This window comes from Amphibalanus amphitrite, unplaced genomic scaffold (assembly GCF_019059575.1).
Source record: "Amphibalanus amphitrite isolate SeventyFive unplaced genomic scaffold, NRLGWU_Aamphi_draft 000156F_arrow, whole genome shotgun sequence".
Classification (NCBI taxonomy): domain Eukaryota; kingdom Metazoa; phylum Arthropoda; class Thecostraca; order Balanomorpha; family Balanidae; genus Amphibalanus; species Amphibalanus amphitrite.
In genome coordinates this window covers 662168-674711 of record NW_024881651.1, presented here as the reverse complement: position 1 = coordinate 674711, position 12544 = coordinate 662168, and the positions used below count along the sequence as shown (strand labels likewise).

The window sequence follows — 12544 nt, the reverse complement described above, 5'->3', positions numbered from 1 at the left end:
GCAAGAGCTGCATAGAGTTCAGTGGCTGCAATAAAGGTACTCATTTTCTCTTTGGCCTATACGAATTGCGAGAATAGCTGTGAGCTTTGCTAATGTGTCTCACGTAGCAACCTTACAAGGCAACGGGCCACGGGGCCGCCACCGGCCATTCTTCCCTCAAGGAGAAGGAAGTACAGTCGGGGTAAAAATTTATAGGCGCCTATACCTACCTACTGTTGATTTGATATCTTTTGTTTTAGCCGGCAGTGCCATGGCATTGGAAAAATTTTGAGGTCCCAGAACAAAGAAGCGACTAAAATGGAGTGGCTCGCCTTTCCGCAGCTTGTGAGCGAGCCGGGGGACGAGCGTTTGGTGGGACTCGATAGGAAGTTTTGTGTTTTTCGGATGCACCGGGACTGGGCCGGGAAAGCATGCATTACCTAGCTGGCACAAATCTAATTCGGATCTTAGAATTGTACATTTATTTTCCGATGTTATTATCTTATCACGTTCACACACATATTGGCGCCACGCTCTGACACAGAGTAGGTGGATGTGCGTCACGCTCAAACGCAGATGGGCGTCACTCCCTTGGTGTAGAGGGTGCGCCCGTTCAGGGGGAACTGCGGCCGGCGCACGCTGCTCTCCAGAGGCCTTCCCTCGGCGTCCTCCAGCTGGCGCAGCTGCTGCAGCTCGATGGCGAGTACCGGCACCGGGGTCAGCAGCGACACCCAGGTCACCGACTCGGGGCACGGCGGCAGCGCCGTGGCCGAGCCGCGGTACGTCACGAAGCGCTGCAGGCTCCAGGGCAGCAGGCTGCGGAGACTCGGCGGCGCAGCCACCCGCACGCTGGAAGACGCGTTTCGGATGCTCGCCAGCTCGGGAGCCAGCATGGCGAGGCCGCGCCGTCGGAAGATCTTCAGGTCGCGGTGCTCGAAGAAGACGGTAATGCCGGCGAGACCGTCGATGTTCTGGTGAGCCTCTTCGTTGCTGGTGTAGAGGATGTTGCGGCAGAGCAGGTACAGCTCGGCTGGGAAGAAGCGGCCGTTGACGCTGTGCTCAGACCCCGAGGTGAGGTTGGCGCCCCAGTGCAGGATGAAGCCGAGAGGCACGAACACTCCGGGGAGCTGACCGCCGCTGATCTGGGGCAGCTGCCGGCTGCCCACCGCCCACGTGATGTCAGCAAACACTTGTTTACCAGTGTTGGTCAGCGTCATCGTCGCCGGCGTCTGGTCAAAGTTGGACACCTTGAGCGGCTCCTGGGCCGGCTGACGCGTGTCGGCGCACAGGTTCAGGTCGATAGGCGACTGGCGAAGGCCGGTGGTCTCTGGACAGGGGTCCTCGGTGACACCGAGCGCGGCGCCGGTCAATAAGGCGACCACCGCCACTAGGCGGGACAGACCACCGCTCAGCAGGTGCGCCATGGCCAAAGTGAGCCTCCGAGGACGGCGCGCTACAGGTGGGGGACCCTCGCACCGGGCGATGACTCCCGGTCAGTGGCACGATGGACTGGGTATGAGAGAGACCCGTGCTGGGCAGTGACCTGTCACAGCGTGTGAGGCCTGCCTTACCAGCAGATCTCGTCAGTCCGGTGGGATTTCGGTCGGGCTCCAGATCTGGCCCATGATAGGTACACTGTGCGTGATCTATCGCCTCTAAATCAAATCATCCTTTCACTCCTCACAGCACGCAATGGAAATGTATGTATGAAAAACACCGCAGCTTGCATAGTGAGGAGGTACAGTGCGTCATTTGCAATAAGCATATTTAGTTCATTATAATTCACGATAAAATTTATACCTATACCTACACTTCTTTGGCTGGAATGACTTCTGCTTCTTAAAATTAAGCCAAGGCCCAAGATAAGATTTTTTTTTAACCATTCGTCACCCGGGTTCCAGTAATGCATTGTTGAACTGCGGGTGTTATTTGTTACAATAGCATAAGCATTTATAAGATGCAAATTGCAAAGGTGATTTTGACGTTTTTAACTTACGTAAGGTAGGTAAATAACTTATTTTTTTAGGGCTTATGCTTTACTTATGTATCCAGTATCATATCACTTTATATCAGACAGGACCATTACGAGTCATTTTTTTACTGTAAAGTGCAAGTTTTCCCATACGATACAGGGCTATTTAATACGCATGCAGAATGAAAGAATGAAAATCTATTTATAAAAATACAATGTTTATTCGCTGCTTAGCGCCGGATTAGGTGTATGAAATTAAACGGTTTGAAATGGGGAATGCATCAAGAAGCTTAACCCTCGCCCGTATTGGTGTTTTTCCAGCCGCGAACGTATAAGGGGGGGGGGGTCCGTTGGACCTCCCCCCTTGCCGTTTCGCCCCTGATCGAGCTAGAGCTTCGCGGAAAAAAAACGAGCGTGTTGCCCGTGACGAGAGGAAGCCGATGATACCTAATTTTAAGGTCCTAGGTCATTGGTTGACCTTGCAGGTCAGGTCAATGACCCAAAAGTCGGGAAAATCGGGACCTGTTAGAACGTCGTAAAGTGTAGCTGCTATGGGGTTTTTCGGGGCGCTGATCACGAATATCATGTTAGTTTTGATCACAGATGATGTCTTTATGCATTTAGTCCAGGTCGGGTCAGGTCAAGTCAGGTCAACCAGTAGGGGTCCTGCCGGGTATTCCTAGTAGGTGTCAACCGCCTCTGACAGCTTCGTAACATGTTACGAAGGCACCAAAACTACTTCGTAAATGTTCATATGGTTGCTAAATTCGATTTCAGCTCCAAAAACTGGCCTAGAAACATGTCAAACTCGAAAAAAGTGAACCGAGGTCACCAAAGGTCAATGACCTGACCTGACCTTCAGGTGACCTTGACACCCACCCTTATGCATGGGGGCAACATCATATCACATGTTTGAACGCTTGAAACCACGAAAAGGCTGCAAACGCGCGGCCAATGCGAGCCGACATACGCCGAATCGCGATTCCGGCCAAACATGGTCTCGAAAACTAGGTCACAGGTCAAAGGTCATTAGAGTCAGGGTCACGAAAATTTCAGGGTAGGTGTAAAATTGATTAACGCGAGGTTACTGAAAGTTTCGTCGCAATCGGCCGCTTTTTACGCGAGTTATTCGCGAAAAACCATGGGGGGTTCCGTTCGACCCCCCCCCCCCCTCCCATACGGGCGAGGGTTAAGTGGCTGAAACGGTAATTGTTCTGACTATTGAGCATTGCACGCGCGCTGGTGGACCCTCGTGCCCACTGCTCAGTTCCCCGTGGCACTGCTGCCTGGGAGACCCGGCGATTCCCACACTGCATTCGGCACCGCCCGGTCACGACTCGAGCGAACGGTGCGGAGCGGAAACTGCACGCTGAGCACCGGCCCTTCCGCGGCAGCCGGAACCACGGCCAGAACTCCTTATCAGTTATTGCCGCGAGAGAACCGGCCGCCTGCACAGGAGGAGGAAACGCCAGTGAGCTTTCTACAGTATCGACAGTCGTGATTGGACTTTGACATATTGTGGAAAATGTATGAACCTCAAGGACGCATGAAGCAATTGGCACTATAAATTATACATTGCAATACTCTCGTTTGATACTTGAAAGTAATGACGCATGTGAATGTGAACCGTATATTTTATTTTTTAGTATCGTTTACCGGCTTTTAATGAGACATGCAGTTGTTTTTTATTCACATTTACTCGGGATAGGAGGAAGTTGTACCTAATCCGTAATTCAACACAGTGCACGCCGTCAAAATTGATTTTAGAGGGAAACGTTGAATAAACTTTAACGAATTATGAGCATACCTAGCACAGTGAAAACGAGGGACACATCGTGCAGTACAGTCAAGTTGTCCTTCCTGCTGTGGAATGGTTATCTGAAACTCAGCAGACCGAGGGTCGCCACACCCTAAACGTGACCTCCCCAGATAAGGGCCGCTGCAGCCACCGGCTTATGCCCGTGCAGAACGCAGCTGCCAATCACGATTAAATCGGTGTATGGAAATAAATTCCAACAGGTCCTGTCCACGCTATATAGTCGCAACGTTTCGTCTAATCATTTGTCATGTTATAAATGCAAAAATCGTATCAAGGGGCCTTTTGAGCTAGCCTGTATAACGCCGATAATAAAGTAAGAGTGTGCTGTGCATGCGCAGTGCGCACCGTTGTCCCACTGTCGTTTATTGAAAGTTCCTAAACAGCTAAGAGACATAAAGTTGCGTACAGTGTAGTTTTAAGCGCGGCAATATTACACAATACACATGGCACAACTTTCTGGATACATGCCGCTATTGACTGCCTTTCGTTGCCTTAAATCTCACGTTTTGATATTTATCGTATGTATTTATCAATGTAAAGCTAACAATTTCTGTTTCCTTTTTCTGTCTCGAGTTACTTGGGTTCGATCAGCGTGCCTCGAATCGTGTGTAGCACCTGATTTATAACGAGCAATGGTTATTTATCGGGAAGCATACCACAGCACTTTCATGCCTGTGTATTAACTAGGAATCTGCGGTATTTACAGCTTAGTTACGACCCGATGGGTCTGGCAATGGATGCCACCTAAGTTCCCTTCTCTTTTAAAGGCCTGTAATGCTGACATCGCAAAGTCCTTCCATCTTTGATGATCGACAAAAGACGGATTGCAGAGGTCAAGTAACAGTGTTTTTAGACGACATAATAGCCGTTTTCACGACGGGCTATCCGGCGAATGTACCTAATTTGTCCAAATCTGCACCTAATCTCCTTTACAGCAAATATCTTCATTTTATGAATTTATTTCAGTGTTTTAATCGATGATACTCTCTGATAATATGACAAAGGAGGCATATAAGCAATTAGTGCAACCCTAGCTGATAGCTTCTAAGAGATACACTGAACCTAATTTGACCAAATCTGCACCTCATCTGCACCAAATGTGCACCAACTGTGAACCAGATGGCCATCGTGAAAACGGCTAATGATTGGTGGTTGCAGCAAAAACAATAATACTCGTAAAAATAAATACAATTAATTGACAGACGTAGTTTGCATAGCACAGTCGGTAACGGGAGCATCACAACGTCGTTGGTCAGTCGCTTCTATTGCGAAGTAAAATGAGCGTAACCGCTGCTGTGTTATCTTCTTGTGCTCCATTGAGCTCCCTAGGCGCAATAGGGAGGCGTTACTATTTGCATGTACTATATGAAAGAAAAACAAACCTTTGATTTATGTAAAGTGGGTTACCATATCTGTATAATCATAGGCAAGTCGTAAGTACTTACATATGTATAAGCTATATTAATAAGCTTCATCAACGATCGGGTAGCGTCCCCGTCATAACGGTCATGACCGAAGGGCACGTCTTTGGCGTATGCGTGGGCATAGTTTCATCTTCATGCACTGGTATAACACAGCTTTTCACTATTGGCAATGTGTCTTTTATTTAGTCCACATTATAATTGAATATTTCCGAGAATATAACAGATACTTGCTGATTGCAAACTATCAACTAGGTATTAGTTTTATTCGCACCGAGCCTGCGATTCCCTGGGGTGGGATGGGCCCGATCACCGCCGCTGTTCGCTCTCCGAGACCCAGCCCTGCCGTCCTTCAGTGAGAGTGCTGCTGCGACACCTCCTGGTGCGACACGGCCGGGCCGTGCGGCCGCCCAGCCGGCTCCCAGCGCACGTGCGCCACGAACCCGTGCGCGTCGTCGGCCGTGTACGAGACGACGCGCATCAGACCGTTGGCCTCGAGCACGCGGTACTCGCCCGTCACCGCGTCGCCACGGCGAGTCTCGTGCTGCGACTTGGCGTCACCGGTCAGCGGGTCGGATACCATATACCGGTACTGGAAGTTCGAGTTGTCGGGCCCGTAGTCGTCACCCAGGCGGTTGTTCTCGTAGCTGCCGGTCGGCGCCGAGGCGTGCACGTTTTTGGCACGTAGCGCGCTGTTGGCTGTGTTAATCGAGTATTCGCTGCTGGCCACTGTTCCGCCCGACCCCAGGTAGTTGCCATAGCCGCTGCCGGTGCTGTAGCCGCCGCCGATGTTGTTATATCCTCCTCCGATGTTGTTGTAACCTCCGATGTTGTTATAGCCTCCGTTGACATTATAGGCTCCACCTGCTCCGTATGTCCCCACCACTCCGCCAAACCGAGCCCCGTAGGGCACAGCTGGGTAGGAGTTATGCACGCTGAAGCTGCGAGGTATGAGACGGGCGCCGAACTGTCTGCCCGCTCCACTGGGGAAAATTGTCCCCGGGAACTCGGCGTCAACCAGTGGGGAGACCAGCAGAAGCAGTAGTGGCACCAGGCCTTCCGTGATCGTCATCTGTGGACACAGTGGGCACGGGGAGTGAATTGAGGACATAAAGGACAGGCTGTCGCTGCATGAGAAGCGACTGTGTGCAAATTGAACCATCTGCAATGTGGACCTATAAGAAATAAACCTAGCTAGAAAATACATGAGTTTGTGTATTTATGTTACAGGGAGTATGCGATTTCAGTTAGTTTGCAACGACCCTAGGGTGTATGTAACCTCCCTGAACGATCAGTTTGTTTGCAACGACCCTAGGGACGTTACAAAATAACTGCTCGTTCCGGGACGTTGCAACGAAACTAGGGTCGTTGCAACCTCCCTAGTTAGTATGCAACGAACCTAGGGTTGTTACAAAATAACTAGGGAGTTAAAAAATTCATAGAGTCTCGTTTCACAGGAGGGCCGTCAACAATCTTGTCCAATGAAAATCTTGTTCAATCTAGTTCAGTTTAAAAGAAAAGGCGAACAAAATTTGAACATTCAGCTCAGGAGTATATGTGGTGCCCGGCACAAAGCACCTAACTGTGATAATTTTGGCTGCATTATATCGCCAGCATATGTTTACATGCAGAAAATATAGTTACTGGGGTAGGTGTGATGGATATCCGTCGCTATCCGTGTGCGGGTTATCCCTCACCTCACACTTTTAGTGGTGCGGGTCGGATAAAACCCCTCGTTAGTTTTTTCGCGATTATCTCGCGCTAAAAGCGGCCAATCGCGACGAAACTTTGAGTGTCCTCGAACTTATCTACGTTACTGGTTACACATTTCCTATACAGTTCATGATCCTGAAAACAATGACCTTTGACCTTTGATCTGATTTCTGGGACCATGGCATCCATGCCATGGCAGACCGAAATGATTTGCCGTGTGAGCGCACATAAAATTGCGTTTCCACTCCAGACTTCTATTGTGATTACATATAAAAGTGCCAACATGTGAACTGATGGTTGTCCCATGCATCATGATGGGTTTCAAGTTGACTTTCAGTTGTCGGTCAGGTCAAGGTCATTGACGTTTGGTGACTTCGGGTGACTGTTTCAAATTTTACGATTTAAAGGGCTTTTTTTAGCTTATTTCGAATCCAGCATTCGTTGAAACATTTGAGAAGTACGTATAGTTGTGGTGCCAATGCAACTTGCTACGAAGCTGTCGCTGGTGTAAGTAAGTCAATTGAGAAAAATGAAAACTGCTATTCTGCCGCCGGGAACGATCTCAAACTATATCAAGCACACCGACCGTGATTTTATGCACTCCTTGCAAGGTTAGATGCTTCAATTTTGCATTGTTGTCGTTGCGTCATTTATGACGTCACTAGGGTCATACGAGCTTTTCCTCAATAACTCCCGATCAAATTGCTAGCGAGTCGGTCAAGCCGCTTATGGACTGAGGAAGACCTACCGAATCGAATACTATGCAACATGACCTCCTTTGACCAATTTCGCAACCTAGGGGTCTCTGACCTTACCTTGACCGTCAACACCTCAAGTTGACCTCACCCGGACAAAAATATACCATTTGACGCGCCTGAGCAAGGCGAGTACGTTGATGCTAAAATCGCGCTCTGCTACTGTTTTTTTTTAAGAAGTTATTAATCAAAAACCGAACCCGTGTCTTGGGTCACTTGACCTGACCTCAGAGGTCACTGGTTGACCTGAGACCTTAAAGTCGGCACTATTTGCTGTGTCTCCTAACGGCACACACGCTCGTTTTTTCCGCGACGCTCTAACTCCAACAGGGGCGAAAAACGACGAGGGGGTCGTACCAACCCTCCCCCGGACGGCGCGTATGTAGAAAACCAACAGGTCCTGCGGAGTTAACTCTCGCCCTTATTGGTGTTTTGCTAGCTGCAATCGCACAGGGCGGGGCTAGGTTATTGGTTGACCTTCCAGGTCAGGTCAGTGACTCAAAAGTCCGGAAAATCGGGACCTGTTAAAACTTTGGAGTTCGGTCGTTACGAGGTTTTTCGGGGCGCTGATCACGCATTTCATGTTAGCTTTAATCACCGCTGATGTCTTGATGTTTTTAGGACAGGCCGGGTCAGATCAGGTCAGGTCAACCAGTAGGCGTCTTGCAAGCTGTCCATATAGGTGTCAACCACCACTGACAGCTTCGTGACATGGTACGAAGGCGCCAAAATTACTTCGTAAATGTTCAAATGGGTGCTAAATTCGAAATCAGCTCCAAAAACTAGCCTATTAATAGGTATATGAACCCAGAAGAAGTGAACTAAGGTCATCAAAGGTCAATGACATTGACCTGACCTTCACGTGACCTTGACACCCACCATAATGCATGGGACCACCATCATTTCACATGTTTGAACGTTTACAATCACAAAAAGACTGGAAACGAGCGGATAATAGCCGTTTTTACGAAGGGCTTTCTGGCGAATGCCCATCTAATTTGAGCAAATCTGCACCAAATGTGCACCTAATCTGCACAAAATGTATACTAGATGGCCGTCGTGAAATACTCCTGAGCTGCATGTTCAAATTGTTTTGTTCTCCTTTTCTTTTTAAATGAACTAGATTGAACAAGATTTTCATTGGACAAGATTGTTGACGGCCCTCCTGTGAAACGAGACTCGATGAATTCTTAACCCGCGCCCTGGTGGGGTCTGTTTATAACGCGACCTGGTGGGGGGGGGCTATTTTTTGCCCCCCCCCCCCCTCGTATCTCCGAAACTACTGGACGGATCCGCAAAATTCAAAAGGCGTTCGAAAGGCCTGTCAAATTTGTCGAAGGAAACCAAATTTCATTGACCTAGGGGTCACCGATGACGTCACAGGTCAGGTCAAAGATGAAATGTTTCACCGTTCACGGGTCTTCTAGGGAATGCGCTATAACACCGAGGAAAACGCATTTTGTCGAGAATCAGCGATAGGGCGTCAGTTGCCTAGTAGATATGTTGCTATTAGAGGTCACTGACAATACCAGGTCAGGTCACAGGTCAGGTCACCAAGGGTCACAGGTCAGGTCACATGAGCCCAACTTTACTAAGGCTGTGTGATGCATGTTTATGGCCAATTTTTCATTTCCAACTCAATGGTGTTGGTTATAAGACTATCAGGTACGGCTTAGGTCACTTTCTGGTGAAGTTGAGGTCAAGGTCAGGTCAAGGTCAGGCCAAAAAAGGTCAAATTTTAAAGTTGATAGTTTTGCATAAAATGGGTATTGATTCGATGCAGCTCGTCACGGGGAGTCTAATGGTGGTCTTTGTTTTGCGCTACGGGGTCTAGAATTGCTAAAAATTGAGTTTGAAAATTTGACGTCATCAATTTTGAACAGTTTTTTCGCTATAACTTCGCCAAAAAAAGAGGTATCAATCTCAAATTTGGTATGTGGATGGAAGGCCGTAAGGACTATCACATATATTCCGGTTTTTGCAGAATTCAAAAAACTTTTTGGATTTTTCGATTATTATATCCAAAAAATATATTTTTTGATTTTCGGGGGTCAAAAACCAAAAATTTCAAAAATCCGAGATAGCAGTTTTGTAGCCCTGTCGATTCTTCAACTTTTATGTTTCTATCATTTTTCTGTATTTGCAAAGCTATAGGCCTGACAGCTCTGCCCGCGAAACCCTTTTTTGGGTCGAAAACGGCAGAACATGACGTCACTCTGACGTCATTTCCGGCCAACGTATCATAGGTTTTGGAAAAATTTTTGGTCACAATGTGTAAAATTGATGTCCGGGAGGGTACTGAAAGTTTGGTGACGATCGGCGCAGCGGTTCTGGAGATATATTGAAAAGTCTGGAGGGGGGGCAAAAAAAAGCCCCCCCCCACCAGGTCGCGGGTTAAACTCCCTAGTTATTTTGTAACAACCCTAGGTTCGTTGCATACTAATTAGGGAGGTTGCAACGACCCTAGTTTCGTTACAACGTCCCGGAACGAGCAGTTATTTTGTAACGTCCCTAGGGTCGTTGCAAACAAACTGATCGTTCAGGGAGGTTACAACCACCCTAGGGTCGTTGCAAACTAACTGAAATCGCATACTCCCTGTAACATTTATAAGATCGAGATGAATTTATAAAACGCACATAAAATTGTTTTTCTTTATCTTCTCTGCACCATATAGGTTTGTATAAACCTAATGATTTCATAGTCCGTCCAAATTGTCCAATCACATCAGCAAACATATCTGATCGAGAAATGCGTGACGGTCTAAACGATGAAATCTTGGCCATGACAGTGGAAATTTGAGCGCTCGGGAGCGAGCATTGCATAATGCATAAATGCTTTAAGCACGAATTCTAACAAAAAGATTCGGCGATCACGATTATAACCTGAGTAAAATGCGTCTTCCAAACCTGCCGATATTCTTGCCGGATGGGGAAAATATGGCGGTACGAAACGGACTAAAAGGGACCGCTAGTCAAGCATTTAACTTCTGCACACTGCACAATGCACATTGCAGTCATTGCACAATGCACAATGCTCATGTATTGACATGCATGAGGACTTCCTACTAAGTGCTAACTTGCTTTTATGGGGACAGTGCATTTGTTTGTTTCAATGCACTTGGGTAAACTTATATTTGATGTGTTTTTTAAACAGCTAGCTTATGGTGAGCTTTGAATAATTGAACAGCATTGAACGCATTTGAGTACTGGTAACGACCATTTAGATACAAAAAGGGATGATTCTTCAAAGTCATGTGCATAGTAGGTTTAAGTTACAAAGCAGAAACAGGGCTAACAAATGCTACCTGTTCAGAACAGGCGTATAAGTCGACATATACCTAACGGAAAACAGGAATTAATAGGGGGTATGCTGTAGGCATGGGTGTCTGAAATTTGTGGATAAGCATACGTGTAGATGCAAAAACATGATAAGGGCCACAAAATCAAAATCCAGAGACCAGTAGGCAGAAACAGCTAATGCACAATCATGATTGCACGTGCATGCACCCACACAGTGCACCAACGGACATATTCCGGTCGATAGCATCGCGGGGACACTGACGCTCTGATAACGCACTCACGCTCGCATATGTACATATATCCGGGTAATGCTTAACCGTCTTTCTGGCGTGTCTTTGCGTCTTTGTAGCAGTGCATTCCTTTCCGTAATATACATTTACAGTGTTGACACCTTATTATTAACTTTTGAAGAATGGCCTTCCTTCATTGGAAGCATAAAAAGGAAGTAGGTAAATAAATGACTTTTTACCTATAAACTTCTATGAAAAACATCGTTTAATTTGACAATGCTTCTTCTCTAACCATGCGCTCTCCTTGTTCTTGGTGATGTCTGATCACCTTTTTAATGCCTGACTGAAAAGTTGAACGCAAGCTTAAAATAATTTCTGATGGATATTTGATTGCCATCTTTCAATTTTGTTTGCGTGGAACCATAAAGAAGGGCACATTCCTGGCAGATTGAGAGAATATAATGAAACAAACGAAATAATTGATATGAAGATCCCTACAAAATTCAACACATCTAGAAAAAAACTTTAGCTATAAACCTATACACATTTCATTTTCAAGACAATTATATTTTTGCTTACTATGCTAGGGATTTGGAAAAACACCTTTGCAGCTAAAAGTAGCAGCCAATTAGGTGTATTGACGCCTTTGAAAGGCATTCATATGTTAATTAATCCTATCCTAGATTTGTATTATCGAAATAGTCTCATAGTTATTGTGTGTGTTTTTATCGCATTTGCATGGAAACGGCACCACATCACTCATTGCGGTGACGACTGCCCTGCCCACGGTCACTCACCTTGCACTGTGTCCAATTCGGCCGGGAGAGAGAAGGGAGGGTTGGGAGGGAGGGAGGGGCGACCCGCCGTCAGCACAGCCCGTCGGCGACTGAGCGGCCGCTGAGACCGCCGACTGGCCACCGTCACCATTGTCCCCGTATCAGCTCCTCCGATCTGCCTCTCCCTCTCCCCCCCCCCTACGGCCGCTGAGTTGCACGCCGCGACCTGCGCCCCTCCCCCCCGGCTACCCTGGAGGCGCATTAGCGTGGGGGGGGGGGGGGGGCTCCACTGATCCGGGCTGGAATGTCACCGAAATGGCGCACAGCTGAGCAATGCTTAGACTCTCAACTACCCCATCTATACTCCCGATAAAATGTAAATCATCCGTTAACGAAGAGACCTGCACTTTGACGTCGGCAATCAATCTTATCTTCACTTGTCGCTGAGTTTGCATAACGGGCTTAGGCGATCCAAAACTGCAGAGCAATCGCTGATCCACAGAGGCATCCCTGTTGGTAAAATTAGAATAAAATGAAGGCCTCTTAAGTGCATTTTGAAATGGTGATAATGTTCCTTTA

General features: G+C 47.4%; 2 protein-coding genes across 2 annotated transcripts; both read right to left on the bottom strand.

Annotated features, from left to right (window-relative positions):
- Positions 1-545: 545 nt before the first annotated feature.
- On the bottom strand, positions 546-1403 carry LOC122383134 (putative carbonic anhydrase 3). The gene has a single exon (XM_043369284.1). It carries the CDS (start codon positions 1401-1403, stop codon positions 546-548), a length of 858 nt encoding a protein of 285 aa, XP_043225219.1.
- A 3471-nt stretch (positions 1404-4874) lies between these two features.
- Positions 4875-12077, bottom strand: LOC122383143. Its single transcript, XM_043369300.1, has 2 exons — positions 11987-12077; positions 4875-6263 (listed from the first exon to the last, which is right to left on the bottom strand). The coding sequence occupies exon 2, from the start codon at positions 6261-6263 to the stop codon at positions 5544-5546; it is 720 nt and encodes a 239-aa protein (XP_043225235.1). The 5' UTR covers positions 11987-12077; the 3' UTR covers positions 4875-5543.
- Between the last annotated feature and the right edge of the window lie 467 nt (positions 12078-12544).